This window comes from Marmota monax, unplaced genomic scaffold, assembly GCF_021218885.2.
Source record: "Marmota monax isolate L192 unplaced genomic scaffold, Marmota_monax_Labrador192_F-V1.1 WCK01_AAM20220418_F8-fsc00185, whole genome shotgun sequence".
Taxonomy (NCBI): domain Eukaryota; kingdom Metazoa; phylum Chordata; class Mammalia; order Rodentia; family Sciuridae; genus Marmota; species Marmota monax.
The window spans coordinates 2,890,126-2,913,595 of NW_026693278.1; the positions used below are offsets into that span (position 1 = coordinate 2,890,126).

Genomic DNA, 23,470 nt, shown 5'->3' on the forward strand with positions numbered 1-23,470 from the left:
TTTTGTCTGCCTCTTCCTGCAGGAATTCCAACTCCACAAGTGCACAGACTTATGTCCTGTGCGTGGTGTAGTAGACATATAGTAAGTTTTTGCTGAAAGAATGAATGCAGGACTTGCAGCTAGATGATTCTGCCACTTACTAGCTGTGATGTCATCTTAAAAAGTGATTCCACCTTGCAGACCCTGTTCCCCCCACCCTTCCCCACCCCTGGTACCAGGGATTGAACCCAGTGAGCCACATCCCCAGCCTCTGCCCCATTTATTTATTTATTTATTTTGGTATTGGGGATTGAACTCAGGGGCACTCGACCACTGAGCCACATCCCCAGCCCTATTTTGTATTTTGAGACAGGGTCTCACTGAGAACCTTCTTAGCACCTTCTAAATTGCTGGGGCTGGCTTTCAACTCACGATTCTCCAGCCTCAGCCTCCCGAACCACTGGGATTACAGGCTTGTGCCACCATGCCCAGCCCCCAGTCCCTTTTTAATATTATATTAGAGACAGGATCTCACTGAGTTGCTTTAGGACCTCCCTGAGTTGCTGAGACTTGAACTGGCGATCCTCCTGCTTCAGTCTCCCAAGCCACTGGGATTATAGATGTTCACCCCTGCACCCCGCCTATTTCCCATTCTTTAACTGTAAAACAGGGATAATAATTATACCCACATTCTAGCATTGTTATGAGGATTAATTATATGTTAAGACAACATATTTCCTGGGATAGAAGAAAGTCAATAAATGTTAGCTTATAATTACATTGAACAGTTATTTCAATAATTGTATTATTTGAATAATTGTACAATAAAAATTTGGGGATGTTTCACCCTATCTTCACCCTCTTCACTTGACCAATTTAGATATTTCCAATGAGTTTACTGGACCATATATGACCAACAAACAGTTGGCTATAACTGTATACAGTCCCAAGTTCTGTGTCTAGAAATTTTCCCCCAGCAAGGCTGGTCTAAAGGTGAAGTTCTGACATGCCTATCTTGCATCTAATTTTATTATGGTGCCTCCTTGGATAGTTATTCATGAAGCCATCTTTTTGCATCACAGTTAACGGGAACTATTCCCAGACCTGACCAAATCCATCTACAGGAGTGGGATCCATGAATGTGTATTTTAATTTTTTGTATATGTGGTGGTGCTGGGGATTGAACCCAAGATCTCAAAATATGCTAGACAAGTGCTCTACCACTGAGCCATACCTTCAACCCTTGTATTTTGTTTTTAAGTTTCCTAATGCTTCTCATGATCAGCCCAATTTGAGAACGTCTAGATTACTGCTAAGATTTCTTTTTAATGACAATGTATTTCTGCACACTCAGCATTGTGTTAAATACTTTATGCACAGTCCTAATAGTAAATCTTTACAACAATCCTCTGAGGAGGTAAAATATTAGTATTCCCATTTTATTCATCAGAAAACTCAACAGAGACATAAATAATTTGCCCAGCCAATAAATGGTGGTTTCAGAACTGAAATCCAGGACAAGTTCAAAGCCCATGGGCCTCAATATGCTATACAGTCCCTTCCAAACCCTGAGTCAGTACCCTCTAAGTGCACTTTTCCAACATACATACTCTCATGGTAAATTTCCAAGGACATCCTGTCTCTGACAATATATCTAATTGCAGCACTTCAATATAATGATACCATGAAGACATTAAAAAGTGATGCAGATCTATATTCACTGACATGGAAAATTATCCACAAAGCAATTTTGAGTGAAAAAGCAAATTACAATGAGATGTGCCACAGCTATTCCTATAAACAGAATGACCCCAAGATGGTCTAGAAGAATAAGTTATTATCTTTGGGTGGGGGTTGAAGGTAATGTTCACTTCCGAGGTCACTGTGAAACGACCAGGTTTTAGGCTTGAATTCAACACACTGCTTCTGGAGGACTGTTTCAAATGACAGGGAAACTGAGGCCACAGCTCAAGGTGGAATAATGCCATCCAGACAGCTTGGCTACCTTGGATCTGGCAAGTGCATAGAGGAGGCATGCAAATATGGACATGACCACAGGGAGGCAGTAGAGAGCCACCTGCAACTGTACGTCAGGGGCATTCTGCCAGGAAGGGGCCGCAGCCAAGGTGTTGGACGTCTGGCTCCACAGAAACACAGGCAGGGGCAAGTCCTGGGCTCCCATCATGGCTCTGTGGGCCCTGGGGATTGCCTTGTACATGTCAAGATCCTCTCCAACCTCTTTCCACATCTAAATGAGTGGAAAGACACCCACAGGTCCTCAGGGATACCCTCAGCGGATCCATGGGACAGCAGCACATAGTAGAGCTTCCAAGGAAAGAACACTAATGATTTTCCCTCCCTCTGAGTTTGGGGAGAGTTCAGTTTCTCTTCTGGGACCACTTGGTTGTCAGATCACCAAGAAATGGCACTAGCACAGGTGAAAATAATGGCACACTTTATTGGCATAAATCACAGGAATTGAAATGGAAAAGGCCAGGTTAGAAGTTTATAGAGGAAAAAAAAATCAAATGATCAAATAACCATTGACCCAGAGAGTTGACTCCCAGAAACCCCAGTCCCTCTTGGGGAGGGACCTGGAGTGGGTCATTGTAAACAGAGCAGTAAGGCCTGTGGTGGGCGTGGAGATGTCAGACCTTTGGAGGACCTCCCAGACCTAGGCAGCTCCCAGGCCAGCCCCAAGGAAAAGATCCTCTTCTGGGACCGCAGCATACTCAGCCTGTGCTGGGAGGCCTGTGGACAGGTCTGAATCCCTCCCAGTAGACCACTCTGGAGTCCCTTTCCCTTGACCAGGAACCCCAGGCCTGCCTGTTCCTGCTTTATCCTGGGAAAGAGCTCTGGGGCTTCCTGTCGCTTCAGCAGGACCCTGTCCCTCTGCCCCAAATCCTCTCGGGCTCCCTTGCACCAACCTGGGGCCTTCTCCCCAAATTGAAGTGCCAATCCCCCCTGTAAAGGGGGAGGAACCTGTGCCAGTCTCCAGGGAGGGCAGGAAATTTGAGGAAGGAATATGCCCAGTGGAATCAACAAGACCAAAGAGACATTTATGGTCTTCATGGTCAAAATCAGAAACCAATTTTTCCTGAGAAGACAGGAGAAGCCCCAGAGAAGTAGTGAGGAGGCCGAGAATGTTCAGTGGGTTCTTTGTTGCAAAAAAGCTCCTACTCAGACAGGAAGCAGCCCCCCAAGTATACTTTCCCCTTCTCCTCCCTTAGGAACAGGACAGATGAGGTTCAGAATTCCAGGTCCCAAAGGGTCAGACACACTCAGGCCAGTTTGAATTAAGAGCTGCTGGCCTGGGCAGAAAGGAAGGGGTTTCAAAATACAGCAGTTTATAAAACAGTCCTGGTGAACCATGAAGTTACAGAAGAAGAGTCACAGAGCTGCTCCCAGTTCACCTGCTTACGCTAAGAAAAAAATAAAATACAAATTGCTCCCCAACCCGGTACAAAGCAAACTCCAAGCCAAAGCCATGGTCACTGACAGGACCAGCAGCAGTGGATGAGGAGGAGGAGAATATAAAAGGGAACATCTTTAAAATCTCTTCAAAATCATCTTGTATCGAGAAATAAAAGCAACTTGGGTGACATAATTCAAACCTCAGTGTAGAAATCTATCAAAGTCGGTACAGTGTCCAGGCCCAGACGACACTCCCCACGGGTGCTGTCCCAGGAGATGGAGGAAGTGGCTATAAAACATTATTGCTGGAGAGGCCTTTCTCAGTAGAACCAGAGCAGTTATAAAAGGGGCAGTTGGGAAAGGGGACAGTCACCCAGGCCTGGGAGACTGGAAGGCGAGAGCCCAAGAAACCTGCAGTCCCTTGAGCACTTCCACCCTTGGATGGATGGGTTTATGCTGGCATTGTTTGGAGGGAGCAGGGAACCCCCCAATTCTCTTAGGACAGTTAGACTGTGGTTTGAGGGGATAAGGATAAAAAGAGACTCCATCTAACCCTGCCGGCCCTTCCCTCCCAAGCTCTGCTGCTGAAATACGAGTACAAGATGGCTCCAGTGTGGGTTGCTGGCCGGGCCGGGCAGGTTCATGGGGACACATGTCGGGTGGGATGGAGCCCCCAGCCTCCACCTCCAGGAGGATGAGGAGTGGGCAGCCTGGGGAGAGCTGTAGGAAGAGGAGGGAGGCCCAAGGCTTTGGTGGGGACTGGAGAAGCACGCAGGACCCCCATGCCCCTTGTCCCATCCTGTGCCAGCTGAGGATGAGGGTTCCAGTTTCCACGTCTCTGGGTCACAGTAGCAGTCAGGGCGGCGGGGCTGGGGAAGGGACGCCTAGCAGAAGAGCTTGAGGAAGCAGTTCTGGCAGTAAGGCTTGTCGTTTTGCTCCTTGAAGGTGCCCTTGTTCAGCTGCTTGAGGCAGAAGGCACAGACAAAGTGCTCCGGGTGGAATTTCTTGGCCATGGCGGTGATGCAGCGGCCCGTGATGGGCTTCTGGCAACCAGAGCACAGCGAGCCGCGCCGTTCATGGTAGTGCACCTCGCAGTATGGCTGCCCATCATGCTCGAAGAAGCTGCCGTTGATGAAAGGTGTGAAGCATTCCTGCCAGACAGAGAGGGGGCACACTGGAGGACAGGGGCTCAGGGGCTGGCCCTTTTGGCTGGGCCAGCTCCTGGCGTCATGCACAAGGACAGTCCAGGTCATCACACTCACACTGACCCACCTGCCCAACATTTCCTATGTGCAGAGTGCCGGGCTACATGCTTGCAGTTAAGGGACCAGCCCAAAGTCGTGCAGCTACTAAGGTCATACCCTGCATTCAAACAAGGTTGGATTCCTGGGTACCTAAGCAGGGGCTGTGACTGTGGGGCCAGAAACTCTGGTGCTGAAAAATGGGATCTGTTCTTGGACTCTGCATCCTAGGTCACTATTTGGATTCACATGTGCATTTAGAAGTTTCCCAAACTTATTTGATCAGAGAACCCTTGCTGGACCCCCAGCTGCCTCTTCCACCCCCTCCAGATGCTTTGAAGGCTCCTTACCCGGCATACAAAGCACTCAGGATGCCAAAGGGTGTTGAGGGCTGAGATGTAGTTCTCCAGGATGGCCCGGGCACAGCCACCACACTTGGGCGCAAACATGTCGAAATAATCCTTTCGGCAATAGGCCTTGCCATCCTTCTCGTGGAACCCTGAGGAACAAGGGATTTGGAGCAAGTTTAGGGCCTTCAGAAATGGAGTTATCCTTACCCCAACCTCAGCAGAGTCTCCTAGCCCTCCCCCGACCCTCCGAGGGGGCAGTGGGTTAGTCTTCCAGTCCCTGCCGTACCTTCAGGACCAAAGAAGGCTCCACATTGGGCACAAAAGAAGTGCTCAGGATGCCAAGTCCGGTCAAGGGCCGTCACCACTTTCTGTGAAAGCAAACAGTGGGAATCAAAGTTCAGCTGCCAGCCAGGTGAGGTGGCACCTGCCTGTTATCCTGGCACCTCAGGAAGCTGAGGTAGGAAGATCGCAAGTTCAAAGCCAGCCTCAGCAACAGGGAGGCACTAAGCAACTCAGTGAGACCCTGTCTCTAAATAAAATACAAAATAGGGCTGGGGGGTGGCTCAGTGGTCAAGGGCCCCTGAGTTCAATCTCTGGTCCAAAAAAACAAAAAGAAATCTCAGCTGCCACTCACAACTAAGACTTACGTACCACTGTCCTTCCCACCTTGTTCCCAGCTCATAGCCAATGACAGTAAAATGCTCCCAACAAGGTCTCTCCTACTTATACTCAAAAACTCAATCTAAGAGTTCAGATTTATTAAAAGATGTGACATGCCAAACCCTCTCTCCTTTAATCCTCACAAAGGACTGAGATCATAGGTTCACTGACTCCTATTTTATAAGTAAAGAGACTTAGGCTCAGAGAGGCGAGGCATTTCCCTAACATCACACAGCAGGAAGAGTGAGACGGCTGCCGTTCAGCTTCATTTGTTGGTCAGGGCTCCTAATTCCTGGGAGTCTTGGCAGAAGGAATTCTGGACAGAAGTGGAGGGGAGCTGGAGCTACCTAATATGCATCAGGATGACCTGTGGATCAAGCCTGGGTTTGAATCTCAGTTCCACCATTTCTCTGAGCCCGCACCCTCTGAGGGCTATGGCAAAGATGAAATGAGCTGATGCGGGCATCGTGCCCAGATAAGGGAAAATCCTGGCTGCCACCCCCGCCCCCTCGTCCCACCACTGTGCCACCAGCATAAGCTCACATCCAGGATGGGACCGTTGCAGTAGTAGCAGCGTGGGGAGAAGAGGTTGTGATAGTCCTTTTCACAGTAGGGCTGTCCATCCCGCTCGAAGAAGTTCCGGGATCCGATCTCTTCCTGGCAGTGGGTGCAGACAAAGTGTTCAGGGTGCCAAGTCTTCCCCATGGCAGTCACAACCTGAGGAGGACGATGGAAGGTGGCTCAGGGAGGAGAGGAGAGGAGCGGAGCACAGAGCTCTGTGCCCACCTCCCCACTCATCACCTGCCCGGCGATGGGCTTCTTGCAGGCCCCGCAGACTCCTTTGGCAACCGTGGCAACCCCCAACTTGTTCAGGTCAGACTGCAGGCTCCCCAGCATGCTGTCCAGCTGGCTCCCAGGCTTTGGGGGTCCCCCAGGGGGTGAGCTGCTCCCAGTCTTCCCCTGAGCCATGAACTGTAGAGAGAGAGGGGGAGGGGGGCTGGTCAGGACATCTGTGGTACGGGGTCAGCAGGGCATCTTGAAGCACTGCAGCCCGGGGGCCGCTCTCCCTCCTGTACAGGTAGTACCAGTAAGGCAGGGGCCTGGGGAGCCCTAAACGTGGGAGTGACATCAGCAGGCCATCCTGGTGGATGGGGGCTCCCACAGGGACAAAAGAAAGGGCTTGTAGCACCCTGCTGCACCCAGGGAAACACCACAAACAGGAGCTCAGCCCCCGGCCCTGGCACTGACCCCTCCCTCATCCTGCCCTTCAGGGCTGCTCTGCCTGCCCCCTGGAGGCCAGCTGGAGTGCCACTCTCCATCCGCTCTTTGTTCCAGGCTGTGCATCTTAGATAGGGGAGGAAAAGAGAAGAAACTTTTCTTTAAAAAAACTAAATAAGAGACCTTGTCATCAGGCTCTTTCACACAGGGAATTCAGGATGAGCTACGAGGACCTTTCCCTACTGGCAATACCAAAATCAGGAGACAGAAATCTAGAGAAACCCAGAGAGGAAGGCCCAGGAGAGGGAGGCAAGCCACCCAAAGGCATGGGACGAGAAAGGGAAGTGATTAGGGCCAGAGAGCAAAGAGGCCTCACCAGGTACTGGGCCTATGGACCGGAAGGGGAAGAGATGGGCTTTGGGTTCCACTCTGGAATGAACTCCTCTGTGTCAATACCCGGAGGAAGAAGGGAGGGGCGGGCAGAAGGGAAGCCTCACAGGAAAGCAAGAAGTCAGTTGATTTCCTGAGAGGTGTGGCCAGGGTCAAGGTCTAGGGAAGGACTGTGGTGGTTCATGTGCTGGGGCTGTGGATGGAGGGAAACCCCTGTGTGTGTGTGTGTGTGTGTGTGTGTGCGCGCGCTTGTGCGTGGCATTTGCCCACATGCAGAGTGGGGGGTGGCGCAGGCACTAGGACAGGGAATGAGCAAGGTCAGTGCTGGGGCCCCTGGGAGGCCTGCCTGCATCGGGGAGAAGAGCGGGTCCTCTTCGGTCTGACAGCCCACGGACCTCACAGTATGGGCTACGCGAGTGGGAGAGGTGGCGCCCTGCCCATCCTCATCACGGGGTGCTTCCCCCGCACTTTGGACCCCAGGAGAACCATGGGTACAAGCTGAGGGCCCCAGAGGGGAGGAAGAGGATAGGGGAGAAGAGCTGCTGGCCGAGGCGTCCTGGAGATGCTGTGGCAAAGGGACAGAAGGAGGAGCCAGAACAGAGATGGTTCTTCTGAGGGGAATGGGAGAATCGGGAGGGAAGACAACCTGGGAAGAGGAAAGGGGAAGAGAGATGAGGGAGACAGAAAAAATCATCAGCCCAGGGAGCAGTGGGACTAGGGAAGTGAGGTCCCAGATCCCCCCAGGCCTTCCCACTCTGGCACCAAAAGTGAGGCCAGCCTCCCAACAAGGCCACAGGATGTAAGTAACCACCCCACCACCCCTAAATCCCTCCTCTGGCCAAGGAGAACCAAGGTAGCATCTGGACACCTGCTGCCCAGGCCCCGACCTGCCCAGCATCTCCTGGCTACCTTCTCTACCAGCTGCCCCCCAGCCCGCCTCCCGCGTGGCTGCACGGTGATGACGACACCCTCAGTCAGCCAGTCCTGCGCAGAGGGCCCTGGTGGCCCCGCGACCTCCTCCACCTCCGGCTGGATGCCCAGTCGGCCCTGCAGCTCTGCGATTAGCTGCTCCTGAGATGGGGTCCTGCTCAGGGTGGCGGGGTCCAGCCGGCGGCGAGGAGAGGGCTCCCGGGACATGGGGTGCGCGTGGCCAGTCTCCCGGCTCCTCCTGATCACAGAGCGGATCTGGGGGTGGAGGGGGAAGCTGTCACTCTCTTTCCAACTCTGAGCTGGCATGATGCCACTCAGTCCACCACACTCAGGAGTCCCAAGGGAAGGGAGGGCAGAACACAATGGCCAGAGAAAAGCCAGGCAGAGGGGGTGGCAGCAGGAGGCAGATGGGGTGGGCTCAGGAGTAGAGGCCCCAGGAGAACCTTCTGGCCAAGCATTTACCTCCAAGTGGGCCTCTGACTTTGGGTAAGACCCTTAACTTCCAGGGACCTCCGTCTCTCCATCTTTAAAATGGGGTAACAGTGTTTTCTTGGCTTCACTTACAGGTTATCAGAGAATTGAGAGGATGTAAGTGAACGCTCTTGACAGGCTTTAAGGCTTTTTCTTTTTGATTTACAATAGAAAAATGCAGGCTTTCCTTTTCAGTAAATCTCTTAATCAGTTTTCTTTTGTGCTTACTTTATTACTTACTTGTTTATAGTTTTTGTTTTGGGTTTTCTTTTGGGGGGGTGGCTCTTCTGTTGTTTTGTTTTGGGAAAGGGCATACAGTTTTAATTAAGCAGGAATAAATAACAACTACAGTAACAGCAGCCATGGCTTGTAGAGGAATCATGTGCTACTTCTACACACTTTCCAAGAATTTTCTCATTCAATCCCCTGGATAACCTTGATGGAAAGCTGTCTTATTATTACCCCATCATAAAGATAAGAAAACAAGTCAGGCATGGTGGTACATGCCTGCAATCCCAGCAACTAAGGAGGCTAAGACAGGAGGATCACAGGTTTAAGGCCAGCTTCAGAAACTGAGACCCTTTCTCAAAATAAAAATTAAAAAGGACTGGGGATATAGCTCAGTAGTAAAGTGCCTCTGGGTCCCATCCCCAGTACCACACATCCACAAAACGGGCGGGGGTTGAGAGAGAAAAAAAAACTGAGGCAGAGGGTGGCTGCCCAAGGTCATACAGGTAGCAACCATTGGCCACAATATGGTTTGCATTTAGGTCTACGTGGTTCTGAAGTCCAGCTTTCAACCATTCTGCCCATCAGAATGTCAAGGGCAGCTCAACCAAAGGGAAAAGTCTTAAATAAGCAAGAAGTGGGTCCTCACTATGAGGAAAGTCAGGGTCCAGCAGGGCTCTGTTGGGCCCACATGACCCACTGCCAAGCACTGGTGGTCAGGGTCACAGGCCACAGCACCTCAGCATCTGCTGCCCAGGCAGACACATGTGGAGTAGCAGGCTGCATGCAGTTAGCAAGGAGCGGCCCACACTCAGACCTGCCGAGGGCCATGCCTAAGTAGCTGCGCAAGCCAGTGCCTGCCTGGCCAGAGGTAGAAATCCTCTCCGTAGTGTTGGCTATGCCTGTGACCATGGCATGCGGAAGCTCCAGCTGTTCCTTCCTGGCCTTGGCAGCAGCTTCAGTGGTGCCCTCAGGGCTCCTTGGGGTCTCAGGGTCCTGGGTTGGCTCCCTCAGGGTTCCCCTGTGGGGCATCTCTCCATTTAACTGCTCCTTGTGAACCAGGGCAGAGCAGCTGCTTCCCAGCACCCTTGGCTCTGGCCTGGATCTCCCCTTCTGCTGGCCATAGTCCTCTGTGAGAGTCCAGGTATCTGGGAAGACGGCCTGACGGTCCACGGCCACCACAGGTGGCTCCTGAGAGTCGCAAGCAGCTCCACGGGGAGCTTCAGTCCTGGATACCTCCAAAGCCCATGGCCATTCCCAAGTGGCAATCTCAGCTGCCTCTGAACACAAAATGTTAGCCGGTGGCCCCTGGGGACCTCCAGGCTCCTGGGACGCTGTGCTCCCAATAGGGGATGGAGTACGGCAGAGGGGAGCCCTAGAAGGCTCACTCATAGGGTTCAGCAGGTCCTTCCCAATTCCATCCTGGCTCTCTGCACCAAATGACCCTGGGCGACCCTCCACAGAGGGAGAGCTTGAGTTGCAGGTGTCACATGTCACCCTGAAGCCAGCCAAGTCAAGCCAGCTGGGGGCCACGGGAGGTGGAAGACCCTGTCTATTTTCTTCAGTGAAGAGAACTTCTGGGGTGTGGTGTTGGCCTTGAAGGGCGGGTTTAGAGGTGGATGGCAGGAGTACAGAAGGCAGGGGAGGAGAAGGAGGAGGAGCGGTGTGGAGTGGGGATGGAGCTGGGCAGGGCAGCCCCAGGGAGCGCAGGGCCACAGCAGAGGAAGTAGTCTGGAGGAGAGAGACAGGAGAGGGGAGAAAAGAAAGAGCAAGCTGGGGTGAGGTGAGGAAGGACAGTTGCATCAAGGGTTGGGTTGGACTTAGGGCTCATCTACACTGACCCAGGTGCAAAGGTGAAGCACAGGGGTGACTCTTGAAGACTCAGACCCCCAAAAAGACTTTCCTGGGCTTCATATCCTGCTTGGCCTTCAAGAAACCCAGGCCAGCAGAAAGCAGCCTTGATGCCATACCCACAGGGCCACCCATAGTGGGTAAGATGAGGTGGATCACAAGGAGACAGGTGGCCAAGGAGATCAGCCTCAGGCACAAACCAAGGCAGGGTCAGCCTCTGGCAGCCTGCTCAGTCCTCCTCAGATGGTGGCTCAACTCTTAGCCCTATCCTTCCTAGACAATCCCAGCTTGCCTAACGTCCCCAAGTCCTTGTACTACGAGCACCACCGAGCACCAGCTGCTGAGCTTCTCTTCACCGGGCCTAGGGACACAGATCATCTCAGAAAGCAGTGACAGCCTTAAGGGCACTGGGGCAGGGCTCCCTCAGGCCAGTGCCTGAACCCAGCTTACTGCCCCTCGCTGACTGCTCAGAACCATGGCACCCAAGACTCACAAGGCCAGGTGCAACCATCAGCCCAGTGTACTCCCATCCTCCAGGGTAAGCCCCCAGACAAAGGACGGAGGAGGTAACATCAGGCCAGGAATGCACTGACCCTTCCCATACCTGCTACACCCAGCCCCCAAGGTCTCCAGCTGACCTATGTGGAAGCAAAGTCAGCAGTTACTGGAGAGTTCTGTCAATATCAATCCCCATCAAGGCACTGCATCCTCTAAATAAAACATCACGGGCTTGCAGGATGGGGAGGCCCAGGAGAGGGGCAGGGCCAAGTCCTGCAGGACCAGCCCAGCCTGGCAGGTTAGGTTTCCCACACGCAGGATTCGTGGGAACTCTGAGGCCCAGTGGCCTGGCCCTGGAGGGACAGGGAAGGGTGGAAGGAGGCTGGCAAGGGAGGCCTGTGAATTCAATTGCCAGAGGCAGAAAGAAAGAGGATGTGTTGAGGACAACTAGCGTGGGAGATGAGGCTCCACGGCAAGTGACCTCTCAGGCATGGGATCCTGAGTCCCACATGGCCCAGCAGAACACACCCTCCCCCACTGAGAGCAGCCATCAACACAGGGCCCTTTGTCCCAGTGTCCTGGCCTCCTGATCCCTCAACCTGGGTGGCTGAGAGTACCCAAGGAGGAAGGAATGTCCTAGCCGAGTGCCTCTCTGCTGCTTTGCAGCTCAGTCCCACAGACTGTCTCGCTTCCCTTCCCCAAATCCTGCTGCCCTGGCAAGGCCAGAATATTTTGGAGTCCCTGACTCAGGGACAAGGCACCCAAACACTGAGGGACCAAGGTCCAGCTGCTCACACTGAGGTAAAGGAAGAGAAGGACGGAAAGCATGGAAGACAGAGGGGCTACAGGGCACCTTAAAATCTGACAGCGAGGCCATCAGCTCGTCCAGCTCCCTGGTGGCAGAGGAGGCCGAGATGCGCGTCTGCTGCTGGCTGGAGGTGACTCTCTGTGGGCTGCTCATCTCGCCCTGGTTCACAGTGATGGCCGGGCTGCAGGGCAGGCATGGTGTCAGTGGGGAGCCCAGAGGCCAGCCCCAAGCTTCACAGGGAACTGTGTCAACACCTCGGCTCTGACTCTGGAGTCCCAAAACCTCAAGCTCAGGGAAAGAGCACCAGTGCCCAGTCTTTCCTGGGGACCCACCACGGGGAGAGGGCTGTCGGCTAGGGGACAGCACTGAGGTGAGCTGACTTGGGAGAAGACAGAGTTCGTACACAGATGTGAGAGTACAATAGCCTAACACTAATAAGAGTTAATGTTATTAAGGACTTGTCACAAATATTACACACTATGAGCCAGAAACCATTCCACGGACTTTATGTGTATTATTGGTCTCAGCTCTGGTGACATAGGTAGTCTTATAGTCTTAGCCCCATTAACCCACAACCACTTATCCCATTTTACAGATGGGGAAACTAAGGCTTGAGAGCTAACACACAGTAACTGGCAGAATCACGACTTAAACCCTGTCGACAACTCTGAAGTCTGTGCTAACAGTCACTAAATTGTAGATGGCCTCTGTGTGCACAATGTCTGCCTTTTCTGATGGACAGTGGCCAGCTGAAGATAGAAATGATGTCCACACGACTCACCACTGTACTCTCAGGGTCTGGCAAACAACAGGCACTTAAGGGGATGGGTGACACCAGGGCTAAACAACACAACACGGAGCCCAGGGCCAGGCTGAGCAAGATCTGCCCCAGCGTGGGGACAGTCCAGTGGATACTCACACAGGGCTGGGCACAGAGCTCTCCAGTTCATCCAAGAGACTCTCCACACTAGGCCGAACGTCCTCCAGGCCCCGGCCCCCGTTCCGCTTGGGCTTCTCTTTTGTCAGGGGCCCAGCCTTGACTCCCACGGGACTGTTGTTCTCTGGGATGCCATAGTGAGGGCTCAGGGCCCCCGGGAGTGGAGGGCTTGTGTTGGTCTCCTCTTAGAGAGAAGGAAAGAAAAAGGCCGCTTATCCCTTGAGCCCTCTGAGGATCCAGAGGCAGCAGACGGGCCTGGGGAACCAATCCTACCTGCAGGGAAGCCTGGAGAATTATGCTGCACAGCATTCAGTTCTAGCAGCAGACGGTCAAGTTCAGAAAGGTTGCTGCCCAGGGAGGAGCTCATTACGGTGGGTGAAGGCTCGGCTGACTTCTGCTTGTTGGGGAAGCTTTGAGAGCAAAGGGAAGAAGACAGTGAGCGCTGCTCCGTGGCCGGGCACTGGCACTCCCTGGATTCTCAGGAGCACAGAGTGCAGGGGAAACAAAGCAAGACGACAGAGACTAGGGAAGGGATGTGGTAAGGAGGGAGGAGGAAGGAAGTCTTGCTTCAGTTCCTCTACCACAAGGGAACGCTGTGACAGCCCAGCCCATCCGCTACATGGAGATATTAGTGACAAGGTGGACAGGCCAATTAACAGCATATGAACTGGCCAGGAGCCTTGGGGCTCTCTGTAGGTTAAACCAATAATGCTGGAGGCAGCACCCTCTGAGGACCAGTTGCCATGCCTGGTCCCCAGCCTCAGCTGCCTCCAGCCCAGGGCGGGAGGGGTTCCCAGAATTTCTGAGCAGGAAGAAGGGCGCCTGGGGGGGGATGAGGCTGTACCTGTAGACGTGCTCCTCCTCACTTGCTCGTGAGCACGGAGAACCAACACCGTCCTGGGGGTTGGAGGCACCGGAAGTTTTGGCACTGGAGCCGTACACAGGTGATGGGGATGGAGGCTACGACAATAAAAGTGCTCAGAGAACTCTCCCAAGGGGAAGGAAAGAATGGGGGACAGGAGGAGCTCGAGTCACCCCCAGGTGGCTCCTGCTCACAGTCAGTCTCACCAGGGAATTTCCACACTCTGACTGGGACACTGGTGATTAATACTTGGTCACTGACCCCCTCACGTGGTGGATGGGATAAGCAGTGTCTGCCAGGGGACAGGCAAGTCCCCTGATCCATTCCTCTACTGGCTCCCCAAGCCTCTGATAGATAAGATCCTTTTGTCCCCAGGGCTTGGGGATTTCCCAGGTCCTGTCCCCACCTTACCTGCTGGTGAATGAGTCGGGAGCCACTGGACTGCCACTGGTCTAAGGGGTCAAGGATTGTGCCATTGAGGGCCTCGCTTGATGGGGGTGGAGGGACAGGGGGTGGCACTGCAATCTCCTGGTAGGTGTGGTTTCCAGTTGGGTAGGAGTAGGGGGGCTCCTCGGACAAAAACACAGGCCGCTTGGAGATGTGGGAGGTGGTGGACTCCAAGTCTGCCAGCAGGGCGTCTGCAGAGAGAAGGCACCAGGAGCAGGTGAGAATAAGGCCCCTGCCTGCCTACACCTCAAGAGTTAATGACTTCTGGGCATCGGCCCCACCCAGGGGAGAGATGACCAGCCTCAGGAGAGGAAGCTGCCAGCCCAAGAGCCTGGCCAAGAACAGGCTCCCAAAGCTGCCCTCTTCTCCCCAAGGCAAGACGGAAGGTGCTCTGGAGCTCACTCGGGGCTACTCCCTGGGGCTCTCCTACCTCTGGGTGTCGGGCACCTGGCTCTGCGTTCCTCCCCACAGGACTGTGCCGCTGGCTGGTGTGAGAAATGCCTTCCTGGAACTCTGACTCTGCAGAGCAACGCAGAGAATGGACAGGAGGGGCCCCACGTCATGGGGAGGGGCCCCTGCGCAGCGCCAGGCCCTCAGTGAACTTCCAAGAGCTTATGCTTCCTAGCCCATGGGTGGGAGGGGACACTGAGCAGTACCTGCCCTCCTGATCTATAGAAGCAGAACCCCAAGTTCTAAGATCCTCCTGAGGCTCCAGGCTGTGGGGTAAGGTGTGTGGGGACACAGGGGCTGGTACAAAGCCAGTGCAGTGGTCCCCACCTCCTGGTAAGCTGGGGGCAGGACTGCTCGGCTGGTTGTTTCTGCAGGAATCTGACAAGCAGCCTGGCCCCAGAGGTTCCAGGGCCCCACTACTTTGCTTTTAACAGGAGGAGCCGAATCAGGCCTCGAGTTTTAGCGTCCGTTCTCCCGGCACCTGGCAGCCGACAGGAGGGAAAGGTACAGCTGGAAGGGTGGGGGTGGGAACTGCTGACCTTCTCACCTTATCCCCCCACACACACACTCCTGGGACCCTGGACAGGCCCATAGTCTGGACAGGCCAGCTCCAGATGCCACACCCTCATTCCTGCCATGCTCCTGGACTTGCTCACCCTGAGCTCCATGGTGAACTGCTTGATTTCTGGCCCTCAGGATAATCGGTATCAAAAAAGCAATGGCTGCATTTTTTTTTTTTTTTTTGCCATTTACTAACAACAGGCACAGGGCTGGCGTTTGCATACATGGTCCCAGTTAATCCTCCTAATAACCCAAAAGGTTGAAATTCTGATCTTCCCTATCCAGCTGAGGAAGGTGGGCTTGGGGAGGTGGAGGGATCTGCCCCAGCAACAAAGCCAGTACCTCAGGTAACAAAGCCTGTGACTCCGCAGAAGCCCCAAATCCAAATACCCAGCCTGCACTGCTGTGACCACAAAACGATGCCATGTTGTGGTATAACTTCCTGAATGTCAGGAGCCCAAGATTTGAAGGCTACCAGCCTGATCCTTCCTATCTGCTCTCATCTCTAGCCCCACTTCCCTGAAGAGAAGAGGGAAGTAAGGCCCTCACCCAGGTCTATGGCGCCACACCTTGTCCCAGCTGTCTGCTCTGGTCGCCCACCCACCATAAGCTGGCCACACCTACTCCAGGCTCTTGTCCAGATGGTCAGAGGGGAAGCCTGTTCCAGGGTCCAAGAGCCTGGGTCCTGGTCACCTACTTCAGAGGAAGACCAGTTCCCACTGCCCTCTCCCACTCCAGGCTCTTTGGGAGAGGTTCGGCTTTTGGTCTCCAGCAAACCAGAACTAGGAGTTGCTATGTATCTAGATAAGAGCAGAAAAGGAACCAGCAGCCTCTCCAGGACCACACTGCTGCCTTGGGTTCCCACTGTGTCCCCATTTCCTCCAGGCCCAACCTAGCAGGGACAGGGCCCCTTCTTCTTCATCATGGGCACAGCTGGGAAACCCCACTGTGGGCTCTCCAGAGCAGACAAGTGCAGCCCTAGGACGGTTGGCCGGAGCAGCCACAATCCTGAAAGCCCAGCAGGGCCAGGGCTTCATCTGTGTTACCTGCCTTCCTCCTCATAATGACACTGACACAGACAGCAAAACCAAGGTTCAGAGGCAGTCATGTCCCCCACTGCCAAAGCTAGCTGAGGTGACAACACTGGTCTTTGAACTCAGGTCTCTCGGGCTCCAGACACTCAATGGGAGATAAATGTTCTACCTTCCGTGGTCAACATCTGAATCCCAGTCTACTGCCCCTCACCAAAGCCCCACAGGATGACTATAAGTCTGGCTTATTGGTTTATAGACTGGATTCTGGTTTAAGGTTTCAACAAAGATGCCTATGTTGGTCAGACTGTTGCTTGAAGGGTGCAGTCCTTGGGTACAGAGACAAGAGAACACTAGAGGGGCTGAACCAGACCTGAGTTCAAGTCCCAGCTCCTCCATCTACTATATTCATGCAGGGCTTCTCTAAGCCTCAGTCTCCTTGGTAAGCAGTGTCTATATGAAGTTTATTGGGATAGTTAATGCTATAGTACATGGGCAGATCTTATTTGCTTTATGTAATCCAGAAAAAGATCTTCCTCCAAGAAGGGTAGGAGGCAAAGTACTGACTTATCCCCCCCAAGTCTTTGCTGGGCAAGACATGAAAACACAACTCTGAGGAGAAAAATACAATAATACACTAACATTCAAAATGTAGTACGTGTAGCTGTCAGGGAGAAGGTACACTGCCTTCCAGTTTTCTCCAAACCTGTGTCTGCCTGAGTGAGGAACCCCAGCAGGAACCTATGCAAGCCACAGGGTCTCTGGTGTGACTTCCTTCTCTTTCTCCACCTTAGTCCTCTCCTGTGACCTGGATAGGGCCTGGTGTCACTGTCTCCCAAAACCCACAAACCTCACAAACCGCTCAAGGAAGGGGTTCAGAAATACAGAAAGGGCCAAGGCATAGATTCTGAGGTTGACTTTGGATTCTGATGGCTGCAGATGCCCACTATTTCTCCACAGGCTGCAAAATGGTTAAGGGCCAAAGTCTCCTTGCCAGCTCAGTGAACTCCTCCCCTGGCTTGAGTAAACAGTCAGGCCAAGAGCACATAAAGGAATCCACTTGTAGGTAAACCCCATCCCAGGGGGTTCCCCCAAATTTGAGCTATAGCTACAACATTTTTTGCTGTTTTTTGTTTGTTTGTTTGCTGTTTTTTTTTCTTTTTCTTTTTCTTCTTCTTTTTTTTTTTTTTTGATACAGGGTTTCACTGTCACCCTAACTAGCTAAATGGCTTCAAACTCCCAGACTGAAGCAACCCTCAGGCACAGCTGGGACTACAAACATGCACCACTATGCCTGGCTACAGTGACAGCCTTTGGCTCAGCTCTAAACACTGAATGGCAGCCTCAGACATTCCGCCTATCCATACCCTAAGGAAAGGCAGGGGCCCCCTCCTCAGAGACTACTAGAACCCTGAAAGACCAGCAACACATCCTTTCTTCCCACACACTGACGGACAAGTTCCAAATGCCCTGGCTGAAAGCAGTTGTGGGGTCCTCATTTAAGCTATGGGAGACCTCAAAATTCCTCAGCATCACTCCACTAAGTTGCTGGGTCCAGGCCTGAGACCATCCTGACTCAAGTCACCCTGAGGGAGGAAGCCACCTGAAGTGGCTTTATCTTCTTTTTGGAGGAAACCACCCTGGGACTCTGCAGTCTTTTTGCCTCTCTGGGTCAATGAAAACACACCCTGACATTTGAATTCTCAGAAGATGAAAGCCAAGACCACTGAGTGAGACCATGCAATCTGTGTGTTTGGTGGTAGGATGGGTGTAAAGGCCCCACTGGCCAAGGGCAAAGGCCACAGAGCTATGGTCTGACTAGGAAGGGATGCAGACCATCAACTGCTACCACCAGAGGGCAGCACTGGCCCACTGTCTTCCTGCCATTGGGCAAGTAACCAAAGGTAACCTGTAATCAACAGAATTTGCAAATTGAGCCTAGTCAGGGAAGCCCCAGACAGGAGTGCGCTGAAGTTTCAATCCGGTTTTTTTTTTTTTTAGTTGTATATGGACTCAATGCCTTTGTTTGTTTTTTTTTGGTGCTAGGGATTGAACCCAGGGCCTTGTGCATGTAAGCTATATCCCCAACCCCCTTTATTTGTTTTTATGTGGTGCTAGGATCAAACCCTGTGCCTCACACTTTCGAGGCAAGTGCTCCACCACTAAGCTACAACTCCAGCCCAAAGTTTCAATCTTGAGGTACAAGATACGATGGTTGAGCTGGAGGGGCAGCAAGCTACCAGAAGCAGCACCAGGTGGCCAGTGTGCCAAGACTCCAGGACCATGCCTGGAACACACTATCATTTGAAGGTACAACCCAAGGGTGATATGCAGTATGGCCCAGAGGGACATACTCTCTCACTTCTAGGGGTCTCTCTGAAAATGTAATGCTGCAAGTACCCCATTTCCACCCATGGCCATGCCTGGTCAAGCAACAGCTTGGAGCAGCAGTGGCTTTGAGCCAGGAGGCTGACCAGAGCTGGTGGCAAGATGGGCATAGTGCACAAGGGGCCAGACCAAGAGGAAGAGGCCATTCCCTGGGCCACGGAGATCAGCTGTAATCCTTAGGACTGGGTGGAAGCCTACAGGTCTGCAGCCCGAGAGGGTTAAGATGCACGCATCCCTGCCCCTCCCCCACCTAAGGAGGGAGCCCCCAGGGGCCAGTCCGCTAGCATTCCTGGGCAAATGATGGTGCAGTGCACCTCAAGTTTCCATACCAGCCCACGGGCACAGGGTGGAGGAAACCAGGGGTCCCCTCATACCCCCAACATAGGCATGTGCCTCAGACTACCCTTTAGATACCCAGGCTGACCCATTGACAGGCAGCACTCAGTAATGGGTTAAAGAGGATCAATGGGGTGGAGCTCAGTGGTAGAGCTCCTACTTAGCATACAGAAAGCTCTGAGTTCAATTCCCAGCAGGAAAGAGAGAGAGAGAGAAAATATAAATCAATGAACCTTTCCACTCCACCCCCAAGCAAAGCAAAGAAAAAAAGTCAGGGTTCTTTCACAAGCTGGGCTTTCTCTACACCAGGCCCAGCCACAATATCTTAGTATGTGATAAAGTCTGTCAAGACCGGAGGACTGGAGCTGGACAGGTGCCAAGAGAGAGAAAGGTCCATCCAGGATGGTGTGTGAGAGGGAGGAGGAGCCACAGCTATTCCACTCTCCCCTCCAGGCTCTAAGGACACTAGAAGTTATAGCTTGCACAGAAGGATTCCGAGCTACAGTTCTGCTCAGTAGCTGAACTGCTTGGGTAGGTCACTCCAGGTTCTGGTGCCTTGGTTTCCTTGCCTGCCCCATAGGAATGCCACCATTTTACTCACAGGATTAAGATTAAACAAGAAAACAGATATAAAGCACCTACTTAGCACAGGGTTTGAAACAGCCCACTGTCAGTAAGTGGGCCGCATGAAGCAGACAGGAGCTCTCTCCCAGAGAAATAAATGTTCAGCCCTAGAAAGAGAAAGCACCTTCCACCCTCTCCTACCCCTGAGGGCAAAGGACACCGCAATATAGTGCTGAACCAACAGGAAGGGCACCATTCTGGCCAAAAGCCTCCTGCCAGATCTTACCCTTGAGCCCACAGCTGAGATAGGTAAATGTGGGGCACTGAGCCAGCTTTCTCTTTTCTTTTGAAGGTGGCCCTTCCTGGGCCCTTGCCCACCTGGCCCACCTGACCCACCCTGCCACTCCTCCAATAGCAGCCCCAGTAGTCCAGAAGAGAGATGGTGTCTGGCCACCAGGAATGCCTACACAACCCTACCATGCCTGTAACCTAGGGCCTGGCTGAGGAGAGGCCACAGCAAGCACAAGCCTTGAACACATTCTTTCCACAGGTCAGTTTAACTCAGCTTCCATGGCCCCAGGCAGGGCCTAGACCAGCTTCCTTAGGAAATGACAAGAGGAAGGAGCGGTGAATGTCCTTCTTTAGTTCCTGACAAAGATAGCACAGGGCCTCCACAGCTAAAGGGTGTTCCCAATAGTCCCAGGCCACCGTCTATACCTGTCCTTCTATCAGGTGAAACCTGGACTTCCAGACAGACAGCACCAGCTCTGCAAATGCCCACCCTGAGGGGATTAGAGAAGCCCAGCCTTAGACCCCCTGGTCTGAGCAAGGGAGGATTCAGGCTCCCTGCTGACCACCTGGGCAGTCTCAGTGGCTTCAGATGTCACAGATCTGATGGGCCCCCTTACAGCTACACAGACCCTCATCCCCTTTGGTGAGACTCTTCCAGATTAGGAAGGAGAGCAGGAAGGTAGGTCTTCCCCCTCCCCTGGCCCCAAGTCCCTATCCCCTCCCACATCCCAGGGCACATGAGCAGTTAGAGCAGTAATCTAATCCGCAGCAGGGTGCTTTTACTCTGTGAGTAACACCCTAGGAATGGGGAGCTGGGTATATTTATCCTGATAACCGTCCTGTCCTCAGAGGAAAGGCAGTAAGGGCCAGTAAGGGCCAATCCACAATTAGGCCAGATCGGCTCTGCCCCCACCCAGTCCAGGGACCTAGGGCCTGGACACTGATTAGGAACTCAAATCTCCAGGAGGGGTCCTCCCTGCCAATTTGGGTTCTTGTCAAACGTCTCCTTTCCAAGAATTAAACTCCAGCGAACAGGGACCTTGTCTACCTTACTTGATGCTTTATCCCCAGCAGCAAGAATAATGAATGGTTGAGTGACAGAGGGACTGTGAAGAGCAGGAATATGGGGAAGGAGGAGTGGACAGGGAAAATAGCCAGGGCCAAGCAGGAGCCAGGGTGCCATGCTCCAGGCCCAACCTACTGAGTGCCCATCAGTGTACTGGATAACCTCTCTGGATGTCTTCCCTCTCAGTAAAATATCCCCATTCCTGGTAGCAAGCTCTGAGGAAGGGACATCATTATAGGTGGGATTTATACAGCACTTGTGAGCTCTTTGGGAGTTTGTCTAAATCCAAGATACTGCTATTATCTGAACCCCAGACAGGAACTGTTCTCCCTCAGGGAATGGATGAGAAGCCAATCAATACCATAGTGTCATTTAAATATTTAATAGCCATGCCTGCAGGTTATAAAGACTCAGCCACCAAGTCTCCTTCGCTGACTCATGCCTCACTCAACAGGAACTGTCATTTTACTCTCAGCCCTGTAGGAAGTGTGGGCTGGGGGTGACACACAGGAAATGAGGGGGAAAGGCCAGAGAGTTTTCCAATCTGCCAGTGGGGTGTGGGGGGCCTGCTTGTCTGAATAAGGCGGTTCCTTTCTGGCTTCCTCAGTGCCAGAGGCTGGTTTCCTGCCTGCTGACAGGCCCTGCCTTGCAGAGGTTGACACAAGATGAGTGTGCAGACAGGTTCACTTTCTTTATTGGGTACCTGGCTTGTGCCTTGTGTCACAGGGCACAGGTAACAAGAGAGAATAAAGGCTCAAAGGCAACTCAAGAGGTCACCCTGAGCTCCAGGCAGAAGCCCAACTGTGCCAGGTCCTGCCTGCATCAAACACACAGCACCCTTGCATGGCCCACATACAAGGTGCCTGGCTGCTGGGGCTTCCCTATCAGACTGGGCTCCAGGTGGTTAAGCAGCAGCAGGTGAGAAGAGGTAGAGGAGGCCTGTTCTGACTCTGAGTACATCCACATGCCTGCCACAGCTAGAGGCTCAGCCACACAGTCCAGGATGGCAGAGCAGTGGATTCTCCTCCCTTAAAGAACTCATCCTCACAGCCACGATCACAGTCCTTCTCTCAGAGCCACTCCCTCCCCAGAGTCTCAGAACACCAAGGACACATTTCCTTGGTTAGATTTCATCCACCTCTTCAGGTCTCCCGGAGTCTCAGGACCTTTTAAGGTCAAGTCTAGGGCCTCACAAAAGGCCCATCCCACTGTTCCTTCAATGGGTAAAATATACTCATACACAAAAAAAGTCAGACGGCCTCGAGCCCAGGAGACTCATGTGCTGGAAATGTCCTCAGCAGTTTCAGATTCACTCCAGTCCCTTCCTGCAATTTGTTGTGCTTCCAGGCAAGTAGGTCTGTTGCAGAGCAGGGCGGCTCCAGGGGCCTCTCCCCCTGCTAATCACCAACAGAGGTTAGGAGGGGCTGAGCAGTGAGTCATCACCCACCCCACAGAGACCCGAACAAAAAGTTCAAAAGTTTGCCTGTTCCTGGGATGGGGCCTTTTGTGATGTTTATGGCTTTCGGGGCACTAGTTACCCACTCTTTTGCTAGTCAAAATCTGACTAATGAACACAGCCCAAGAGGACCAGAGACCAGGCCCACACTTCCCTTTTCTCAGGCAATCAATTATTTTCTGAACGGCCCTTACTTCCTCGATTTCCCAGGTTCTCCTTTCCAAAGTACCCTGAACAGTTCAGTCCTCTTTTAGTTCCCACATGTCCTGGTCCCGATGTGGCATTAATTTCCTTCACAGGGCCTCTCTCCATTTAACATGAATCTCCCTTTCTTTCCATCAGCTGCAGCCAATGACATGGACTCAGTCCCTCTTCCCAACTCACTCGCAGACCCCACTCTGGATTTTTTTTTTTACTCTGTCCCTTCTCACAGACACCACCCATTTGATTTTTGGAACTCCACCTTTTTTGTGTGTGCCCCACACTTCAGTTTCCTATTAGACTGCACGCCCCCTCCAGGATCCCACAGCATGGACACCCTGGTAGGCCTCTCAGAGAGAGCTGGAAAGACTGTGCGCTGAGCAAGGGGCAGTCAACAATACAGTCCCTGGATACCAACTCCACAGAGGCTCAAGTTCCTTATATAAAATGGCAGTATTTGCATGTAACCTGTACACACCCTCCCATATACTTAATGGGTTTTTGAGATGGGGTTTCGATCTGTTGCCCAGGCTAGCCTTGAACTTGTGATCCTCCTGCCTCAGCCTCCCAAATAGCTGGGACTACAGTCATATGACAACATATTGGGCTTTCCCATATACTTTAAATCATCTCTAAACTACCTAATACAATGTAAATACTTTGTAGATAATTATTATACTGTATGGTTTAGGGAATAATGACAAGGAAAAAGTCTGTACATGTTTAGTACAGATGCAGCAATTTCAAATTTTTTTTTTTTTCCAGCACAGGGGATTGAACTTGGGCAGGGCCTCTCCAACTGACCTACATTCCCCCCCTTCCTTGTTCCTTTTTTTTTAAAG

General features: G+C 52.6%; 1 protein-coding gene across 8 annotated transcripts in view; it reads right to left on the minus strand.

Annotated features, from left to right (window-relative positions):
* Positions 1-2,417: 2,417 nt before the first annotated feature.
* Pxn (paxillin) overlaps positions 2,418-23,470 on the minus strand; it is a 47,173-nt gene continuing 26,120 nt past the window's right edge. Inside the window, exons 2-15 of one of the 8 annotated variants that reach the window (XM_046456444.2) lie at positions 14,249-14,475; positions 13,820-13,935; positions 13,249-13,385; positions 12,958-13,159; positions 12,084-12,219; positions 9,743-10,612; positions 8,162-8,437; positions 7,599-7,898; positions 6,893-6,988; positions 6,446-6,616; positions 6,188-6,361; positions 5,271-5,352; positions 4,985-5,133; positions 2,418-4,544 (exon numbers count right to left, since the gene is read on the minus strand). In XM_046456444.2, the coding sequence (XP_046312400.1) occupies positions 4,278-4,544; positions 4,985-5,133; positions 5,271-5,352; positions 6,188-6,361; positions 6,446-6,616; positions 6,893-6,988; positions 7,599-7,898; positions 8,162-8,437; positions 9,743-10,612; positions 12,084-12,219; positions 12,958-13,159; positions 13,249-13,385; positions 13,820-13,935; positions 14,249-14,475 (3,203 nt within the window). In that variant the 3' untranslated portion in view covers positions 2,418-4,277. Of the gene's footprint in view, positions 4,545-4,984; positions 5,134-5,270; positions 5,353-6,187; positions 6,362-6,445; positions 6,617-6,892; positions 6,989-7,598; positions 7,899-8,161; positions 8,438-9,742; positions 10,613-12,083; positions 12,220-12,957; positions 13,160-13,248; positions 13,386-13,819; positions 13,936-14,248; positions 14,476-14,714; positions 14,799-23,470 lie in introns of those variants that run through there. The other 7 variants (XM_058583172.1, XM_058583171.1, XM_058583169.1 and 4 more) reach the window with 7 other exon arrangements.